The sequence below is a fragment of the Anabas testudineus genome, chromosome 22 (assembly GCF_900324465.2).
Source record: "Anabas testudineus chromosome 22, fAnaTes1.2, whole genome shotgun sequence".
Lineage (NCBI taxonomy): Eukaryota > Metazoa > Chordata > Actinopteri > Anabantiformes > Anabantidae > Anabas > Anabas testudineus.
This window is the reverse complement of record NC_046630.1, coordinates 190,803-211,069: the sequence shown is the minus strand read 5'-3', so window position 1 is coordinate 211,069 and position 20,267 is coordinate 190,803. Positions and strand designations below refer to the sequence as shown.

General features: G+C 43.4%; 2 protein-coding genes across 3 annotated transcripts; one reads left to right on the top strand and one right to left on the bottom strand.

The window, feature by feature from the left end:
* The first annotated feature begins 2,737 nt into the window (after positions 1-2,737).
* On the top strand, positions 2,738-15,683 carry sec23a (Sec23 homolog A, coat complex II component). Of its 2 annotated transcripts, none has more exons than XM_026339822.1 (20): positions 2,738-2,795; positions 4,069-4,332; positions 4,418-4,475; positions 5,653-5,739; positions 5,822-6,058; positions 6,427-6,503; positions 6,717-6,861; positions 6,940-7,098; positions 7,396-7,511; positions 7,886-8,009; positions 8,300-8,380; positions 8,506-8,595; positions 13,612-13,718; positions 13,793-13,946; positions 14,032-14,109; positions 14,510-14,671; positions 14,825-14,911; positions 15,058-15,213; positions 15,299-15,364; positions 15,449-15,683. In XM_026339822.1, exons 2-20 carry the CDS (start codon positions 4,112-4,114, stop codon positions 15,536-15,538), a joined length of 2,295 nt encoding a protein of 764 aa, XP_026195607.1. In that variant the 5' UTR covers positions 2,738-2,795; positions 4,069-4,111; the 3' UTR covers positions 15,539-15,683. The 2 variants fall into 2 exon arrangements, with proteins under 2 accessions (XP_026195607.1, XP_026195606.1); XM_026339821.1 differs by having other exon boundaries at positions 6,714-6,861.
* LOC113148219 (adenosine receptor A3) lies at positions 8,606-12,761 on the bottom strand. Its single transcript, XM_026339823.1, has 3 exons — positions 10,453-12,761; positions 9,986-10,139; positions 8,606-9,844 (listed from the first exon to the last, which is right to left on the bottom strand). Exons 1-3 carry the CDS (start codon positions 11,147-11,149, stop codon positions 9,667-9,669), a joined length of 1,029 nt encoding a protein of 342 aa, XP_026195608.1. The 5' UTR covers positions 11,150-12,761; the 3' UTR covers positions 8,606-9,666.
* Positions 15,684-20,267: the final 4,584 nt, after the last annotated feature.

Sequence of the window (20,267 nt, the reverse complement as noted above, 5' to 3'; positions counted from 1 at the left end):
AGGAAGAAACCTCCAGCAGAACCAGGCTCATAGTTGGTGGCCATCTGCCTCGACCAGTTGGGGTGAGTGGAAAGAGGAGAGAGAGAAAAGAACAGCAGGCAACCAAAACCCAATGTACAGCTCCAGGCCGAGGATACCTGCAGAGGAGAACAGAGAGAGGGAGACAGAGAGGAGGAAACACAACTACAGGAGAGAGAAGACACAAAGTTAATGACATGAAATGGTAGAATCTGAATGGATAGAGGAGAAAGGAGAGGAGCTCAGTGTATCAGTAGAGTTCCCCCAGGGAGGAGATATCCTGGTCAAAGATGACTCCAAGATTTCTTACAGTATTATTTGAGGCCAATACTAAGTCATCAAGGGTGAGAATGTGTTTAGACATAGTGTCTCTGCGATTTTTAGGCGCAAACAGTATAACCTCTGTCTTTTCTGGATTTAGGAGAAGGAAATTGGAGGACATCCAGGCCTTTGTCTTTTAAGCAGCTTGAAGTTTGACTAATTTATTAGTTTCCCCTGGTTTCATAGATAAATATAGCTGGGTATCATCTGCATAACAACGGAAATTTGTGTTTCCTAATAATGTTGCCTAAGGGGACAAATATAAAGTGAAAAGAATCGGTCCAAGCACAGAACCCTGTGGAACACTGTAGCTAACTTTGCTGTGCATCGAAGATTCATCATTAACATGTACAAACTGAAATCTATCCGATAGATACGATTTAAACCACTCTAGTGCTGTTCCTTTAATCCCAATGACATGTTCCAGTCTGTGTAATAAAATGTTGTGATCTATAGTGTTGAATGCAGCACTAAGATCTAACATGACGAGTATAGAGAGTAGTCCATTGTCTGATGCTAAATAGATTATTAGTGACCTTTACCAGTGCTGTTTCTGTACTATGATGTACTCTAAATCCTGACTGGAAATCTTCATACAAGTTATTACTGCGCAGGCGGTCGTTCAATTGCTTAGAAACTACTTTTACAAGAATTTTAGAGATAAAGGGCAGATTGGATATTGGTCTATAATTTACTCAAACTCCTGAGTCCAGAGTAGGCTTTTTGAGTAGGGGCTTGACTACAGCAACCTTAAAAGCCTGTGGTACGTAACCTATTTGTAAAGACAGATTGATCTGATCTAAGTATGGATGTGCTGATCAAAGGTAGGACAGCTTTGAGGAGTCTAGTCGGGATGGGGTCTAAGAGACATGTTGATGGTTTAGAGGAATTCATTACTGAAATTAATTCAGAATGATCTACGGGGACGAAGCAGTCTAAGTACGAGCGTGGATCTAGAGTTGTTGTACAATCCATGTCGTATGCAGGGAGGATGAAGAAATTCATGAAATCATAGTTGCTTAGAGTTGAGGGAATACTAGGCTCAACAGAGCTATGACTCTTTGTCAGCCTGGCTACAGTGCTGAAAAGAAACTTAGGGTTGTTCTTATTTTTCCTCTATTAATGAGGAGTAATATGAGGTTCTAGCTTTACGGAGGGCTTTTTTATATATTATTAAACTATCTTTCCAGGTTAGGCAAGATTCATCTAAATCTAGCTTACATGATGTCTGCTTTAAGCTACGGATTTGTGAATTGAACCATGGCGCTTAAAGTCACCCACTATAATGACTTTATCTGCACTAAGAACTAAATCAGATAGAAACTCTGAGAATTCAGTTAAAAACTCAGAGTAAGGGACAGGAGGACGGTACACAATAACAAACAGGACTGGTTTTTGACTTTTCCAGTTTGGATCAGAGAGGCTAAGAGTGAGGCTCTCAAATGAATTCAAACTATGTTTAGGTCTGGGGTTGATTAATAAACTTGAGTGGAAGATTGCTGCTACTCCTCCACCCCGACCTGTGCTTCTAGGAACATGATAATTAACATGACTTGAGGGGGTTGACTTGAGACATATTCATCCTGCTGCAGCCAGGTTTCAGTAAGACAGAATAAGTCTATTTGATGGTCAGTTATCAAATCATTTACTAACAGGGATTTAGACGAGAGACATCTGATATTTAACAGTCCACATTTCAGTACACACTGTACATTTGAGAATCCAAATAGTTTCTTGTCCAACTTGAGATTGTTGATTTTTATTCCCTCATTTAGTATTTTTGACTTACAAAGTAAAGTACAACCCAAGTGCTAATTTTCCTACCAATCAAAAATAATCCTTATTTTCATGTTTTCCCTCTAAACGCTTTAGTTTCACTGTGAATCAGTCTCCTAATAAATTCCTGGATGGGCATGAGCAAAGAGCTTATATTAATGTGAGGACTCACTCCGATGGGCAATGTGCCATCTCTTCCATGTCACTTCTGCAGAGATGCATTCAAATCCTCTGTGGTGCGGGGGGTGGGGGGGTGGTCTGTAGTTGTTTTAACGCTGAAAACAATCGAAATAAGAAACACAGGTTAGAAGATTCTGTCTCTGATCACTTTGTGCCTTGTCGTACTTATGTTGAATCTCTCTGCATTGTACTGTTTCTGTTTTTATTTGTTCTTTGTAACCATCACTTCATACAGAGGCCCAGTCAGGGGCCTTCTTGGACCCTGCAGCCCAGGTCTGGTTGGTCCATTCAGAACCAGCCAGGGTTCTACCTGTAACAGCAGACCGATATTGAGTCTTTCCACCCTCTGAGCAGGAATCAGGAATGGCGTCGCTGAATATCGCTCAGAGTGAGACCTCTGCATGTTGGTCCTCTCTGTGTCTTGACGTGGCGCCGGGCAGCCGCCATATTGTTTTGCTGCGTTGTCAGTAGAGAGGAGCCACAGCAGCGGCGGAGCGGCGGTAAGTCACCGATTTTCTTTGATACCCGGACTCACCTGGACCTGACAGACCCCTAACTTCAGCAGGACTCCGGCAGCTCACTTGTCTATCGGTCCTCTACCTGTCACCTGTGTGGCTCTGATGACGCTGCAGTTTACCTGCGGAGTTTAGCTGCTGTTAGCCGTTAGCTTCGAGGCTAACTGAACTGAACATTTTTATTTCATGGCAGTTTTAGGTAAAAGTTCCAGTTTCAGGCGAGACAAACACCTGGTAGCGTCATACAGGTGCCTGCTGACGTCGACGTGTTAACTGACGCAGCATCTTTGACTTGAGCTGGACTTTAAATGCTGAAGTTAAAGATTAATGACCAGCTGATCTCATTGATTATCGTATCGATTACCAGCAGCAGTGGAAACAGAACTGAGTGCATTTACTGCTTTTACTGCCGTATTAAAGTATTGAAGTACGTAAGGTGTGTCCATTTTCTGCAGTACTACTCAGAGGGACTTTTTACTGTTCTACAGACATCTGAAACCTGGTTAACCATGCGTGATTTTTCTACTTTAAATACGCAGAAAATTGAACAGAGTTTGGTTGGAGTCTAGGAGTGGGCGGGGCCGTGGTGGGAAAGTGATAAATATATATAAATAAATATGATAAATATAATTATTATTGTTAAATTGAATCAGACTCAACATCAAAATTCATGTATAGAGTCAAGGTTTTACTAAACAAAATATAATTTGACTATTTGTCTGACATATTAAAAATGGGTTTTAATTTTCTGATTTTTGATTTAGCAAAATAAGTAAAAATGAAAATGTCTGAGACATTCACAAACATAAAGATTTTCAACAAAAAAAATGAAAAAAAAAAAAACTGTCTAAAGCATCCAAGCAGAGTTTGTCGTGAAGGTTGAGAGGAAATGTTCTGGAGTAAGTAACAATTTAATCTGATCATAAAAACTCATATTTGGATAAAAACCTTCAAAATGTGAGAAAGTTTCATCTTTTGCAAACACTTTTGCTTCTAATACAACTTTCCTTTTTCTGGGGTTCAGATTTTTTGTTGCAATTGTATGATCAAATATATCCTTTTAAAAATTATAAGAATGTGACAAAGTAGAAATGTAATATTAGTAGTATTAGAAATAGTAGAATGTTAATTATGTAAACATGACAATGTCTGAATTAGTTAATTAAAAAACAGAACTTTATATAATTAGAGTTACAGACATATTTTTTTACTTTATAAGTGAATAGAAATTATAATTACCCCACCTCCCCCCAACCAGTTTTTACCTGACAGGTTGTTGACCCCCGTCTCTCTGCGTTGCCATGGCGACCTTCCCAGAGTACATCGCTCAGAATGAAGAGCGGGACGGCGTGCGTTTCAGCTGGAATGTGTGGCCATCCAGCCGGTTGGAGGCGACCCGAATGGTGGTGCCAGTGGCGACGCTGTTCACCCCCCTGAAAGAAAGACCCGACCTGCCCCCAATCCAATATGAACCGGTTCTCTGCAGCCGTGCCACCTGCCGCGCTGTGCTCAACCCACTCTGGTACACATCCACTTGTTTCACATTCACCTAACGCCCGCCTGTGTAACACCCGCCTGTGTAACGCCCGCCTGTCTGTGTTTTTCAGCCAAGTGGACTACAGAGCCAAACTGTGGGCCTGTAACTTCTGCTACCAGAGGAACCAGGTAAATCAAAACACTTTTACAGTTCATCCAGAAAGTCTTCACATCACTTAACTTTCCACATCTTGTTATGTTACACTCTTATGCCAAAATGGATTAAATTCATTATTTTCCTCAAAATTCTGCATAATATATAATAAAGTGAAAGACGTTTGTTTGAAATCTCCTATTTATAATAGTCAAATTTATTAAAAATGAAAAGCACTAAAAAAATCACATGTAATGGAACAGGAATTGGAACAGTTTGTCAAAATGCACCTGAAGGACTCTCAGACCATGAAAAACAAGATTCTCTGGTCTGATGAAACAAAGATTAAACTCTTTGGCTTGAAGGCCAAGTGTCATGTCTGGATGAAACCAGGCACCACACGGCACCTGACCAATACCATTCCTACATAGAAGCATGGTGGAGGTTGCATCATGCTGTGGGGATGTTTTTCAGCAGTAGGAACTGGGACACTAGTCAGGATCCACAGAAAGATGAATGCAGCAATGTACAGAGACCTCCGTGATGAAAACCTGCTCCAGAGTGCTCTGGACCTCACACTGGGGCGGTGCTTCATCTTTTAACACGTCAATGACACTAAGCACAAAGCTTAGATAACTAAGGAGTGGCTACGGGACAATTCTGTAAATGTCCTTAAGTGGTCCAGCCAGAGCTCAGAACCCCATTGATAATCTCTGGAGAGATCTGAAAATGGCTGAGCACCACCGCTCCCCATCCAACCTGAGAGGTTCTGCAAAGAAGAATAGGAGAAACTGACCAAAAACAGGTGCCAAGCTTGTAGCATCATACTCAGAAAGACTTGAGGCTGTAATTGGTGCTAAAGGTGGTTTAACAGTAGTATTGAGCCACAAACGTCTTTTATTTTGTCATTATGGGATATTGTTTGTAGAGTTTTAAGGAAAATAATAAAATAATTTAATCCATTTTGGAAGAAGGTAAGTGAATAATTTCTGGATGTAGTGTACATGTGAAAATGGTCTTTAAAGTAAAGATTGTCCACTGCTGGTTACCTGCTAAATGTCATGCAGTTCACTATCACTATGATTAAACCATAAATCAGCTTTGTTTGACTGTGTGATGAGACAGGTCCATGGTTTTAGATGTCTGGTTTTAGTGGGATCAGATGGCACAGAGAAACCTCCAGAGGGTTAACAAAGTTCTGTTGCGTTACAGTTTCCTTCATCCTACGCTGGGATCTCTGAGGTGAACCAACCTGCTGAGCTGCTACCTCAGTTCTCCACCATCGAGTATGTGGTTCAGGTGAGGCTACCAGACAGGTAATACACTCAGGTGCAGGCAGAAACAGACATGTTCTGTAACCTGGTCTGGTTTCTGTCCTCAGCGGGGTCCTCAGGTGCCTCTGGTCTTCCTGTATGTGGTGGACACCTGTATGGAGGATGAGGACCTGCAGGCTCTAAAGGAGTCTCTCCAGATGTCCCTGTCTCTGCTGCCCCCCACTGCACTGGTGGGGCTCATCACCTTTGGACGCATGGTTCAGGTCCATGAGCTCGGCTGTGAGGGGATCTCTAAAAGCTACGTCTTCAGGGGGACTAAGGACCTAAACGCCAAGCAGCTGCAGGTAGAGCAGGACTTACTAACTGGTCCAGAACTAGTTTATGCCTATGTCTCTCTAAACTAAGGTTTGGTACAGTATAGTCTTTCAGGCCAGTTTTAAGCCACACATTTCTAACACATGTCCTGCTTTTAAGTCCAGGATATCACTTAGTCCACTTCACTGCTCCCACACAAATGTCCATGTCTACTCACAAAGCCTGAAGCCAAACCACCCGCTTCTGAGTTTAACGTCAGACTAGCAGCTAAAAACTCAGGTCCTCAGCTGAGTCCACTTGTTCTGAATGTTAGTGGTCGTCTGAAAGTCTAGATTGGCTGATCCTAAACTGCAGTGTAGCTAACAACTCTAAACCAGTTCTATTGGTGATTCTGCAGGAGATGCTCGGTCTCACCAAACCTTCAGCCACTCAGGGACGAGGACCTCAGACTGCTCAACCGCCTCTGTCCAACAGGTAAACGCACATGGACACTGCAGATGACAGAAAAGAGTCACCTTCAGCCGCTGGTGCTGTAACGAGGTAAAAGAAGTTTACTGTATGGTTCGAGTGAGGTCCATAAAATCTAAAAGCTAGGAGCGGGTGAAGTTTCTGAAAAAGTGAACCGAGTCTGTCTGTGAAGAGTGTGGGATTGCCATTGGTGGTAAATTAACAGTTTCTCTTAAGCAGATTCCTGCAGCCGGTGCAGAAGATCGACATGAACCTGACCGACCTGCTGGGGGAGCTGCAGCGGGACCCTTGGCCCGTCACGCAAGGAAAGAGACCACTGCGCTCGCTTGGTGTCGCCATGTCCATTGCTGTGGGCCTGCTGGAGGTGAGGGGTGTTGAGGTGATGGTGTTGGGATTTGGAGGTTGGAGATAAGGGGTCTTATCAGTGTTATTTGACCCATAGTGCACCTTCCCGAACACTGGCGCTCGCATCATGACGTTTATCAGCGGCCCAGGGACACAGGGTCCCGGCATGGTGGTGGGAGATGAACTAAAGACCCCCATTAGGTCCTGGCACGACATCGAGAAGGACAACGCCAAGTTCATGAAGAAAGCCACCAAGGTGAACGAGAGCTGGCGTTGACTTACTGAATATCAACTGATGAAATTTCACAATCAGCTGTGTTTGACTCCAACATGTCCTCACTGATTTTTTTATCTGATGTTACTGTCGGATGTTTTATGTAGAAGTAGTAGTAATAGTAATATTTTGATATTGTGTGGTTTTATCTGATCTTAAATTGTTTCTACATCACTATATGTCAGACTCTGGAGTCTGGTGTGATCCACAGTTTTTCAGTGATTCATTGTGATGGGAGTCAGGTCTGGTATGAACCGGATCGCTGTGTTTCTGTTGTAGCACTATGAGTCTCTGGCTAATAGAGCATCCGCTAACAGTCACATCATCGACATCTACGCCTGTGCTCTCGATCAGACCGGCATGTTGGAGATGAAGTGCTGCACCAACTACACCGGGTACGCACACGTCTAATTTGTATTACCCGTTAAAGATCATTAGCAGAAAGCTAATGTTCATCTGCAGCAGGTCACAGTCAGAGCTGAGCGTCTTTTAGCTCATTTTCAATTTGGTTTTCAACTCAAGAAGAAGCTGCCGCTGTTCGTTATCTAGTTCCACTGAGCTGTGGCTCAGCACTGTGAACAAGGCAGCAATGAGACAGTTCATACTCAAAACAGACATTGAAATTTTGTTGAAGATTCTCAAAACTGAGCTAATTATGTTTGTATTCAAACCCTGGTGCCACTGTGCTGCTGATGACTAATGATGACATGCTCTGACGTTACCTGTGACGTTACCTGTGACGTTACCTGTGACGTTTATGTCTCTGCAGGGGCTACATGGTGATGGCCGACTCCTTCAACACATCTCTCTTTAAACAAACCTTCCAGAGAGTTTTCACCAAAGACGTCCAGGGATCCTTCAAGATGGCCTTCTCTGCCACACTGGAGGTCAAGGTACGAACCACAAACTCGTTATGCAGTGTGAGGGCGGGAAACCGTGTTTAATGGTTAATCAGGCGGCTGATCAGCTGATAAACAACAGGTGATAACCTGAGACATTAGAAAAGATGAATCATTTGTATTTGTATTTATTATGTATATGATCCAACAGCATAAAGCAAAACTGTCACAAAGCTCACAAAGAGTAGAACAAAGCTGATGACATAATATTGATGTGCAGAAATCTTTAGTGGGGGCTCAGGTCACCTGTTCAGGTGAGTAACATTACAGCTGTTTTGTTTCAGACATCCAGAGAGATTAAAGTGTCTGGAGCAATTGGACCCTGTGTGTCTCTGAATGCCAAAGGACCCTGTGTCTCAGAGAATGTATGTAACGTCCAAACACGCTGCTGACCTTTAAACTTTAAATGCATCTGATCTGTTAGTCCTGTCCAGGACAGGTGTGCAGCTATACAGGTGAACTCTAACAGGTCATGTATGTGTATTCACAGGAGATCGGGACAGGAGGAACGTGTCAGTGGAAGATCTGTGGTTTGGATCCAAGTACCACTCTGGCTTTTTACTTCGAGGTCGTCAACCAGGTATAAACACCTGACCTCTGTCCTTTACACTTGCTCAGCTCGGTGTATATATATATATATATATATATATATACATATACATACATACATACATACATACACACATACATACATACATACATACACACATACACACATACACACATACACACACACACACACACACAATAAAATAAACAGAAAATCAGGTAACTCAGAAGATAGTGAAACGAGAAAGAACAAGTTTAATATTCACCTGGTCCAGGGATCTGGTCAACAAAATAAAAGCATTATGTCAGTTGAAAAGCGTAATGAAAAGCTCAGGCTCTGGTCACATCCTCGTCAGCTGTTGCTGATTTTATTATATGCTGTTTAAACATCATCAAACATTATCATTTATCCCTTATAATTACAACTTATCATTTGATCTTATTATCATAAAACTTTATTGATTCATGAAACACATGGGCTGCGACACATGTTAAGTGTTTACAACTACACAGCCACATCCTCTCAGTTCTATATCTGTTGGTATCTCATTATAAGAATCTGGTTAGAAACAGGTCACTGCCGTACACAGGTGAGTTTGCTGGTTTAGGAACAAACTGAAGATGAAAACCCACACAAAACAAGGAATATAAACATGTCTATAAATTCAGTTTTTATCGTTCGTTCATTATTTATGTTACCACATTTATCTCAGCTGAGGTTTTTGAGAATTGTTACTTTAACAGTTGATTTGTCTCATCACTGCTGCTTAGATAACACGTGTGTATGAGTTTAAACATTAACTTTATATTGTCCAAATGTTTGAGTTAGCAAATTACATCAACATTCACTTAATTACTCTGCTTATAAATGCTGGTCCCATTTTATTTTTAGTTTCTGTCTGGTGCCTGAAACATCCTTTGCAAAGCAGAAATACAAATGTTATGAAAAATGAATGTATGAGGAAATGAGGAGCTACATATCCCAGAATACACTTTTATCTGGTTGTCTCTGCAGATGCAGGTATTTTTGTCCATCCGTGGATTCACGGACTGGTCATAATGACGAGGGGGATGTTTGTTTCAGTTGTGTTTATCTTGTCGGTCACTGTGGCATTGGTGTTTCTGGTGACGGCAGTGGACTCACTGCTGTTGTGCTGATGCGATTCGTCACATCCAGTTGAAATGTAGAGCTCTGTGGGCGGGAAGCCAACGGTGTCCCGATAGTCGAACACCTCTGAATAAATCTGCAGATACTCTGACGCATCGCTGCCCTGTACCTGCTGTCATGAAAGCAGCATCGAAATTTTTCAGTGCTGCTTCACAGCAGACGGACATTTATGTAGGGACAAAATCTGCAAATAATTTGGACACAAACTATGATAGTGACCTTATAATCTTTAACTCTGCTGAGTCTGACTTACGTGTGTGTCAAGCAGGTGATCCAGGGGTTGAGGGCGGCGCTGGTCAGAACCAGCCAGGTGGAGAGGGAAGAGCTCACTGCGGGGCTGTGCTGACCACTAAAGGTCTCGTACAGACACACTGAGATGTAGGGCAGCCAGCAGACCAGCAAACACACTGAAACCAGACAAGAAACTGGTACCAGATGACAAGGTCAGAAACTACCAAACACTAGCAGTCCACCAGCAGACTGGCTGTAAAAGTCTGGGGACAAGCTGCATAAATTTGGGGTCAGGGAGCTGGATTAGTTTCCAATGTCTAGGGTGTAATGGCAGAGGCTTATACATTTGCAAAGTTTTATGCAAAGGTCTAGTTGCATCTGTTGCTTCATTAGGATATTTGGAAACATGGGTCTCTAAACTATTTAAGAAAAGTTAAGAGAATTTAAATCATTGTCTCAGTGACCAATCAGGGTGTAGCATCAACTCACCTGAGGTTGTGACCATCACAATGGAACTTCTCAGGTAGTTGTTGGCAGGAACGTAGAAGCAGTGCAAGTCGTTGCACATGAATGTTCCTCTCCTGGCCTGTTTCCTGGCCACGTAGACAATGTATCCGTACAGAGAGCACATGGTGAGGATTGGCACCACAATGCCCAGCAACATCCACAGCAACACAAAGTACATGTTCTTAGGTGTGAAACTCGGGCTGCAGAGGTACCGTGACTCACTGTAGGCGTAGCTGCCGAAGCCCAGCAGGGGCAGTGTGGCATTCACCAGGCAGAACAACCAGATTAGGACGAGCACCGCTCGGCTCCGCCTGGCCGTCCAGATGCTGCTGTAGCTGAGGGCGAAGCAGATCTCAGTGAACTTATCCACGGTGGCCCAGGTGAGGGACTGGATGGAGGAAGTCTGCAGGAGAAGGAAGATAAAGCCACTGCCCTGACAGAAGGGACTCTCACTTGGGTAACCTTCAGGCCGGGAGAGGCTGTTGTGGGCTCCGCCAGATATGATACAGAGTCCTTGAGCCATGTCACTGAGGAGGAAGCTCAGGGTGAGTCCCAGTGTGTCGGATCGGAGCTCCTTGTTGAACAGGAGCACCATTAAGAGGAGAAGGTTTCCAAAGACAGAGGCCACGCTCGACAGAGCCATCAGAGCAGCATACAGCGTCCTCAGAGCGTCCACCATATTCAGACAGACTCACAGGGACATTTGGGGACTGGTTTATATCTAGAACCAGCAGGAACCCAGATGTTTTGAGCTGCAGTTCCTCTAGTCTCCACTAGATGAAATCTCCTACATGATAACAGCCAAAATAAACAGCTACTACCGAGAAAGAGATTCTGCTGAGAAGTTGAAGAGCAACTTTCAAATTAATGTGTGGATGAAACAATGATACCCATTAGTGGTATCTTGAGACAAAAACCAGATCTGATGCTACATAGTGGAGAAACAGTTGTAGATCATTTCAGACATATCATATCACACCCTCAATGGACAACCACTGTAGAATTAGGAGCCTGCAAAGCCAAGTGGTCAGGAACAGAGGATCATCTGGGGGTGCTGACTGGTGACTGTTGGGTCGTAATACCAGAAACGTTGTTTCTTAAAGTTTCAGATATCAGGCAGCAACAGACAAGGTGGTGGTAATAAGATGTCTCAGGTACAGTGACGTCTCTTCCACTGCACCAACACAGTAATTAACTTTCAGACTGAACCAAACCTAATGTGTGTCAACACGAACTGAAAAGGTCTGAACTTGTGTGGAGCTTCACGAATGCTGGAGCTTCATGAATCTGATAATAAACGCACAGAGTGAAGACTTCAGCTCCGTGTCCTGTCTGAGACCAACGTCTCCTCTTGGCTTTTACACTTTGTTAACATAGAAAATCTGTTCCACTTTCCATCAAGCAAAAAGTATTATGTCTAATAAAAAACACCTACATTAAAGTGAAGGTCGTCACATTGCAGTTCCTCCTCTGCTGAGCTTCAAATCCAGTCTCTTCAGAACAGCCTGGACTCTGAACGCACAGCCCATAAACCTCCTCTGAGGTCCGAACCTGAGCGGACGCCTGTGATATAAACAGACTGTAAATCCTGCAGAGCTGCTCGGTTTGACGCAGCCACCACAGAGATGAGTCACAGCAGTGAGATGATGTTAAAATGTCATCAGGTATTTAGGAAAGTCAAACCTGCAGAGTGAGCAGCCCTGAGAGAATCCAAGACCCCTAACTGTGTTTCCACTGGAGGAACCAGGGTCTGATCTGGCTGCTGATTGGCCAAATTATTAATCTTCACATTGTTCAGATGAGGTAAAAGCAAACAAAGACAAGAACCATGTTCCTGGAACAAGTTTTGTTATTGATTGATCTGATGATTATTTTCTTGTTTAAACGGTGGATCTCTAAAGTCTAAGTCTCACAGTTACAGTTTCCTAAATCCCACGGTGGCTTCTTCACATGTCACGGCTTGAAACAGGACTAAACAGATCAGTGGATTATCAAATAACGTTCTACCTGTGGTCACATAGTTCCTGTGAGAAAAGACGTCTCGTCAGTAAACAGGTCAGTGAAATGAAGCAAATCTGAAACCGTTTGAGTCCGTTCAGTTCTGAGTGGGAGCAGGGCTGCAGGAGGCAGCGTTACATCTGTTGCTCACCTGCTGAGATGATAGGAGGACACACAGGTTATCTGCTGACTGTAAAGTCAACACCACCTGAACAGCCAATATCCTGAGAGCTTGTGTGTGTGTGTGGTGTGTGTGTGTGTGTGTGTGTGTGTGTGTGTGTGTGTGTGTGTGTGTGTGTGTGTGTGTGTGTGTGTGTGTGTGTGTGTGTGTGTGTGTGTGTGTGTGTGTGTGTGTGTGTGTGTGTGTGTGTGTGTGTGTGTGTGTGTGTGTGTGTGTGTGTGTGTGTGTGTGTGTCACACACAGCCTGACTCGGGTAATAACAGGTGTACAGGTGTCTAATCATCCTCATCAGCCTCAGACCACTTAGGAGCCCATGTTGGCTTCATGTAAAGCAGCCAATCAGAGAGCAGGATTGTGACTTAAGCTTGTTTAATGACTTTCAGGCTTCATATGATGAGAGATTTTTCTGACCGCTGTGTCATATGAGACACGTTTTTATTTTAGAATTAAAGAACTGGAAAAGAACTATTTTACCAGCTTCCTGTTATGTTCAAAGTTTAATTAGTTTTAGCCACGCATTAATAAAAGAACTTTAAAGTGAAATTAAAGCCGCAGCCATCTGTTGATGTTTTTATTGTGTGTTTATTCCTGTCCTGACATGATGAGAATAAAGATACAAACCAGCTCGAAGATAAATCATAAATGTTCAGCTTTAACCACACACACCTGTTTATTCCTCACTCCAGTGCCCGGTTCATTTCTTGTCCTGTAAATCAGAACGTTTCCTCCCTGATACCAGAGACAAAGGTGATCGAACGAGCACAGCTCCAAACACACTTCCTTATTAATGGTCTTTAGCAGTGTTCCTTATGTGCTGATGGGTCGGTGACCCGTTGATTGATTATTGATCAGCAGCACTTTAAACCTGTGTGTGTGTGTGTGTGTGTGTGTGTGTGTGTGTGTGTGTGTGTGTGTGTGTGTGTGTGTGTGTGTGTGTGTGTGTGTGTGTGTTTGCGTCGCAGCACAACGCTCCAATCCCCCAGGGCGGCCGGGGGGCGATCCAGTTTGTGACCCAGTACCAACACTCATCAGGACAGAGACGCATCCGAGTCTCCACCACCGCTAGGAAGTAAGACCCAGACCCGCAGACAGTGATGCATTCACTGACATCACATTAACATTAACTCTCCCCCCACCCCCCAGCTGGGCAGATGCTCAGACTCAGATCCAGAACATCGCGGCGTCATTTGATCAGGAGGCAGCTGCCATCTTGATGGCAAGGTTGGCAGTGTACCGGGCAGAGACTGAGGAGGGCCCGGACGTCCTGCGGTGGCTGGACAGACAGCTGATCAGGCTGGTACGACGACAACGACTCTTAAAGACACAGATAAAAAACAATCAGGACGCCGGTTTTAACTCAAACACTTTTTGTTTTTGTTCAGTGTCAGAAGTTCGGAGATTATCACAAAGACGACCCGAACTCCTTCAGGTTCTCAGAGACCTTCTCCCTCTATCCTCAGGTGATCCACACCCCATAATAGTCTGCTCCACCTGCTGTACAGTGTAATCCTCCACCTGTTCATCTGTACCCAGGAAGTGACATTAATTCACGTTGCATCTGAACATCTGGACTGATCCAGACTGAAAACTGTAGATCCAAACCCGATCAGTTCAGAGTTCCTGTAGTTTAGCTGCTTATGAGCAGTGGAGGCAGTAAATCTGGACCAGTTTATAACCCTCAAACGTTAGATTCACACAAACACCCTGAGAAACATTTATGTTCCCTGTAGAACTGCAGCTTCTCAGTAGACCCAGTGTCGGAGTCCAGTTGGTTGTGAAAGTGCAGATGTTATCTACTCTCTACTGCTCTGTGTTCACCTGTCGCTGACAAGCTACTTGTGTGTTTGTGTCCATTTCCAGTTCATGTTCCACCTGCGCCGCTCGCCGTTCCTGCAGGTGTTCAACAATAGTCCCGACGAGAGTTCCTACTACAGACACCACTTTAACAGACAGGACCTGACCCAGGCCCTGATCATGATCCAACCTGTGCTCTACGCCTACTCATTCAACGGCCCACCTGAGGTACTGATACTCACCTGAGGTACTGATACTCACCTCAGGTACTGATACTCACCTCAGGTACTGATACTCACTTATATGCGGTACAAAGGGGAGTAATATTCATCAGAGATAAACTGATTGATCGCTGATTGATCAGGGGTTTGTGTGTTCCAGCCGGTCTTGTTGGACAGCAGCAGCATCCTGCCAGACCGGATCCTGCTGATGGACACTTTCTTCCAGATCCTCATCTACCATGGAGAGGTACTCACACACACACACACACACACACACAAACACACGTATGTATCCATTTATGTAGAATATATTACACATGTATTTTATGTTCTCTACATCAGTATAAATACTCACAGTACACACTAATCTACACCGTTACCATGTGAACCCAGACTGTAGCTCAGTGGAGGAAGGCCGGCTATCAGGACATGCCCGAGTATGAAAACTTCAGACACCTGCTGCAGGCGCCAGTGGACGATGCTCAGGAGCTGCTGCACACTCGCTTCCCCATGCCGAGATACATCGACACAGAGCACGGAGGCAGCCAGGTGAGGCCACTAACACACACCTGTACCTGCCAGATTTCACAGTGGAAATGAACAATGTTTAACTGATGACGGTGATGGTTTCCAGGCTCGGTTCCTGCTCTCCAAAGTGAACCCCTCCCAGACCCACAACAACATGTATGCCTGGGGACAGGTAAGACCCACACCTTTAACCTGTTAGCCACTTGAAGATACCCGTAGATGCGACTCAGGTGTTAATGACTCGTATCGTCTGCAGGAATCCGGAGCTCCCATCCTGACAGATGATGTCAGTCTGCAGGTGTTCATGGATCACCTGAAGAAACTTGCTGTCTCCAGTGCTGCCTGACCTCACCTGTCCTCACCTTACCTGTCCACATTATGTTTACTACTTTATTTTGTGTCTGCTGCCTGAGGTTCCCTGACAACCGGTCCCCCAACCAACTAACAAGCCAACACATCCTGCGGTCACCTGTCACCTGTCAGTTCTGGCCAATCAGAAGCAGCGCATCAATATACACCTGTCCTGCGGTTTAGTTTATCAGTATTATTATTTAATCGCGGAATCCTGTAGAGTCCTCGCTGCAACATTTCCACTAAGAAAAAAAAAAAAGTTATGAGCAATTGAGCAATGTCCTAACTTCCTGTAGCTTCACAATAAAAGCTTCCATTTGATTTAGCTTTTAATGTGAAACAGCAGTAACAGTGTTCAGCTTTTTCAGATTAAATCTACTGTCAACGACACATCTGAACATTTCTGTGGTTTTGGTTGTGATGTTAACCTTCTGAAATAAGTCACTGATTTAGTTTTACTTGTGGAAACTAAAGGTACAACAGTCAGGCGCTCCTGTCAGTGTTTCTCCTGAACTGAAATAAACCTTTACTGAAATCTTTCAGTGGACGTGATGACACTATTCCACAGTTTTCAGTCCGAGTTCATGAAAACCAACCGAAGACGGTCTAAGATCCAGTGGAAGGGAAAAACAGAGGCTGCAGATCTCCAGGTTTCTGCTTCATATGACTGATGTCTCATGTCGTCTTTACAGCCCGGATCAACAAGAGGAACAGGGACAGAGTAAAACCTGTCATAGTGTCTTGACTTAAGGTTGAATCTAAAAAGCTCCGGCAGATCAGTCGATCACTTTAATCTGACAGGTGATCTGTGCTCTGCTCGTGTTTCAGTCTCATGAAGCTGTTGCAACAACTTCAAGAAGATTTTGTAACGACGGGGAAAGATTAGTTTGATGCATCAAACATCAGAGACAAAAAAGACGTGACACCAGATCGTCTTTGCTAAATAGCTGCAGTCAGGAAGTCCAGCAAAAACATCTGAAGCATCACATCACATCATGAAAATTGACCTTCAAAACCCACAGAAGTGTTTGTTCAGCAGCCATGATCTTTCATAATTCTCCGTTTGCAGTGCCACTTTCCTTAAGTTTCTGTTTACAGCCATCAAACACTAAAAGTTCCTATTTTCATTGAGTCTTTATTCTTGTTTCTAATAAAACTCTGCTGCTGAGAACTTCACTCCGTTTCTATTGTGGGTCTGTCTTTTACTTTGTCACACCATTAATATGATAATTTCATTTCACATCAGATTTGTCTTCTGTGTTGGCGCCAGCTGTTTCTGAGATAAAGGACTAATTCAAGGTCTGGAGAAGAAACACAAACTCTGGTCTCTGCTGTGTCTGTTCACTTAACTGCTTTCCTTACTCTCCCTGTCTGTTAGCCATGCAGTGCCCATAAAAAGTCTTCACCCTCTTGGATGTTTCATCCTTTTATTGACATTTTAAATCAATCATAGTCAATAAAAGTTGGTAATTGACAAAAACATTTCAGAAAAATACCTCATTAATGTCAAAGTGAAAACAGGTTATGTCAATTAAATAAAAATATGGAAGGTGAAATCAGTGTTTGTATCAATATTCACCCCCTTCAGATCAGTATTTAGTAGATGTACCTTTGGCTGAAATCACAGCATGGAGTCTGTGTGGGGAGGTCTAGGTTAGGCTTGCACATCTGGACACTGGAATCTTCTGCTGCCAACTGCTCAAGCTCTGTCACAGGGGGATCAGGTGTGAACAGCCCTTTTCAAGTCCATCCAGAAATTCTCTGTTGGATTGAGGTCTGGGCTTTGACTCAGACACTCCAGAACATTCACCTTGTTGTCGTGAAACCATCCGTGTAGCTTTCACTGTTGTTTTGGGTCATTGTCTTGCTGGAAAACAAATCTTTTCCCAAGCCACAGTTGTCTTGCCGACTGAATAAGATTATCCACCAGGATTGTCCTATATTTTGCTGCATCCCCACAGCATGATGCTGCCACCACCAGGTTTCACAGTGGAGATGGTGTGTTTGTGGTGATGTGTAGTGTTTGGTGTGCTCCAAACATAGCGTCTTGTCTGATGGACAAAAAGCACAAATTTGGTCTCAGCAGACCAAAGAACCCTCTTCCACTGGACCATGGAGTCTTTTCACATGTCTATAACTCAATTCATGATTTAACAGGAGTTTTCTTCAACAGTGACTTTCTCCTTGCAACAGCTGTTGTATGTACAGTCTCTCCTATCTCAGTTGCTGAAGCTTGTAACTCCCTCAGAGTAGTCATCAGTGTGTTAGTGGCCTCTCTCACCAGTCTCCTTCTTACACTCAGTTTGTGTGGACGGCCTGTTCTAGGCAGATTTAGATGTGCCATATTCCTATCATTTCTTGATGATGGATTTCACTGAACTCTGGGGGATGTTCAGCGCCTTGAAGATTTTTTTGTATCCATGTCCTGACTTATGCTTTTCAATGACCTGTTCTCTGAGTTGCTGGGAGCGTTCTTTTGTCTTCATGGTGTAATGGTAGCCAGGAATACTGAAGAACCAGTGACTGTGCTGGAAGGTATTGCAATCACTTGAGACACATTCACTGCACTCAGGTAATCCTCATTTCACTAATTGTGGGAATACTAGCCCCAAATATCTGGACCTCTGTTGGATTAGGTCAATCATTTTAAAGCGGGTGAATATTAATGCAAACACTGATTTCACCTTATATATTTTTATTTGAGATGACTTAGAGACCCGTTTTCACTTTGACATTAATTTTCAGAATTGTTTTTGTCGAAGTCGTCAACTTTTATTGACCATGACTGATTTATAATGTCAATAAAAGGATGAAACGTCCAAAGGGGTGAAAACTTTTTAGGGGCACTGTATCCACCCTGACTCCGTTACCATGGTGATGACCCTTCTTCAAGTGAACAAGTAGCATAAGAACAAAAATTTGGTTCAAGTTTTGTTCACCATTGCCGTGATGAAAAACACTGCAGTCACTAAAATCTGATGCAGATGTTTTTGATGGTGAACTGGAGGTCACCAGCTGACCTCCAGTGGGGTTGGCCCTGCAGGTTTATCAACAGCTTACATTTGGGATCTGGTCCCACCCAGGAGCTAAGCTAATCAGCTTATCTGCTACATGTGGACAGGTGATACCAGAGAATCTGAATTTATTATGTAGAAGAGTAATATACACCTCCAAAGTAAAAGCCTCAGAAACGGTAAAATCAGTGAAATGTGATGAGGATTAACACAGGGTCGGCTCGTCTTTGCAGTGTTACCATGGCAACAATAGGTCATTATTCAAAGCACCACCTAGCAAAACCTCCAACTTCCTGCCATTCTTCACTCACTTCCTGCAGGAAGCATCTGGGTCGCCGTGACAACAACAGTTGCCCGTTTGGACAATTTTCAACAATGTGTGCATTATGTTTTTTTGTGGTTGTGAGGACAGCTCCGTGTGTGTGTGAACAAATGGAAATGGAAAAATCTATTTGAGTAAAATCATCACCTAAAAACCCTTGAACCATATTTTAAAGACCTCATAGTTCCATAACTTCCCAGCAGAACTCTCCTTTCTCAGACTGCAGGTTTACTTGTGGTTCCTAGAGTTTCCAAATGTAGAATGGGAGGCAGAGCCTTTAGCTACCAAGCTCCTCTCCTGTGGAACCAGCTCCCAGTTCAGGTTCTGGAGGCAGACACCGTCTCTACATTTAAGACTAGACTTCAAACTTTCCTTTTTTATAAAGCTTATAGTTAGAGATGGATCAGGTGACTCTGAACCATCTCTTAGTTCTGCTGCTATAGGTTAGTCTGCTGGGGGACCTCTACTGATACACTGAGCTCCTCTCCTCTATCCTTTCTCCTCTATCCATTCAAATTCCACCATTGCATGTCATTAACTTTGTGTCTTCTCTCTCCTGTAGTTGTGTTTCCTCCTCTCTGTCTCCCTCTCGCTGTACTTTTCTGCAGGTATCCTCGGCCTGGAGCTGTACATCTCCAGAATCCAGTTCATCTGCCCAATGTTCTTGCTGCTTGTTGTTGTCTTATTGCCTGCTGTTCTTTTTCTCTCTTCTCCTTCCACTCACCCCAACCGGTCGAGGCAGATGGCCGCCCACTATGAACCTGGTTCTGCTGGAGGTTTCTTCCTCTAAAGGGAGTTTTTCCTCTCCACTGTTGCCTAAAGCTTACTCAAATGGGGTTGTTTGGTTTTCTATATAATTCTGTATACTGTTATATTTTGTAAGGTCTTAAACCTTAAAGTGCCTTGAGATAACGTCTGTTGTGAATTGGTGCTATGCAAATAAAATTGAATTGAATTTATCTATTTTAGGAACACACAGCTCTACATCTGGCATAAAAAGGTCACTGCATATCATCATGAAAACATCATCCCAACTGTAAGGTATGGTCAAGGAAACGTCATGATTTGGGCCTGCTTTGCTGAATCAGGATCTGGCCAGCTTGCAGTGATTAAGGGGAACATGAATTCCCAAGTGTATCAACAAATTCTTCAGGATAATGTGAGAATGTCTGTACATCATCTGAAATGTATTTTTCTTGTGTTAGAAATTTAGGCTCATTCTATTTGTTAATACTCTTAGATGAGAACAGATCACATTTTATGATGAATTAATGCAGAAAACCATGAAATTCCAAAACTTTTTCTTGCCACTGTCCAACTAGCGAATCCTCACATTACTGTTACATGTCTTAATCATCATTTCATAATCAGCTGTCTATTTGTCCTCC

Bases quoted from the DNA above. Each gene is read 5' to 3' on its own strand.
- sec23a (XM_026339821.1), top strand. From the start codon at position 4,112: ATGGCGACCTTCCCAGAGTACATCGCTCAGAATGAAGAGCGGGACGGC. The intron at 13,947-14,031 runs GTACGACGACAA...GTTTTTGTTCAG, and splicing joins ACAGACAGCTGATCAGGCTG to TGTCAGAAGTTCGGAGATTA. The intron at 14,672-14,824 runs GTACTGATACTC...TGTGTGTTCCAG, and splicing joins CATTCAACGGCCCACCTGAG to CCGGTCTTGTTGGACAGCAG.
- LOC113148219 (XM_026339823.1), bottom strand. From the start codon at position 11,149: ATGGTGGACGCTCTGAGGACGCTGTATGCTGCTCTGATGGCTCTGTCG. The intron at 10,140-10,452 runs GTGAGTTGATGC...GTCTGGTTTCAG, and splicing joins TGTGATGGTCACAACCTCAG to TGTGTTTGCTGGTCTGCTGG. The intron at 9,845-9,985 runs GTAAGTCAGACT...CTTTCATGACAG, and splicing joins ATCACCTGCTTGACACACAC to CAGGTACAGGGCAGCGATGC.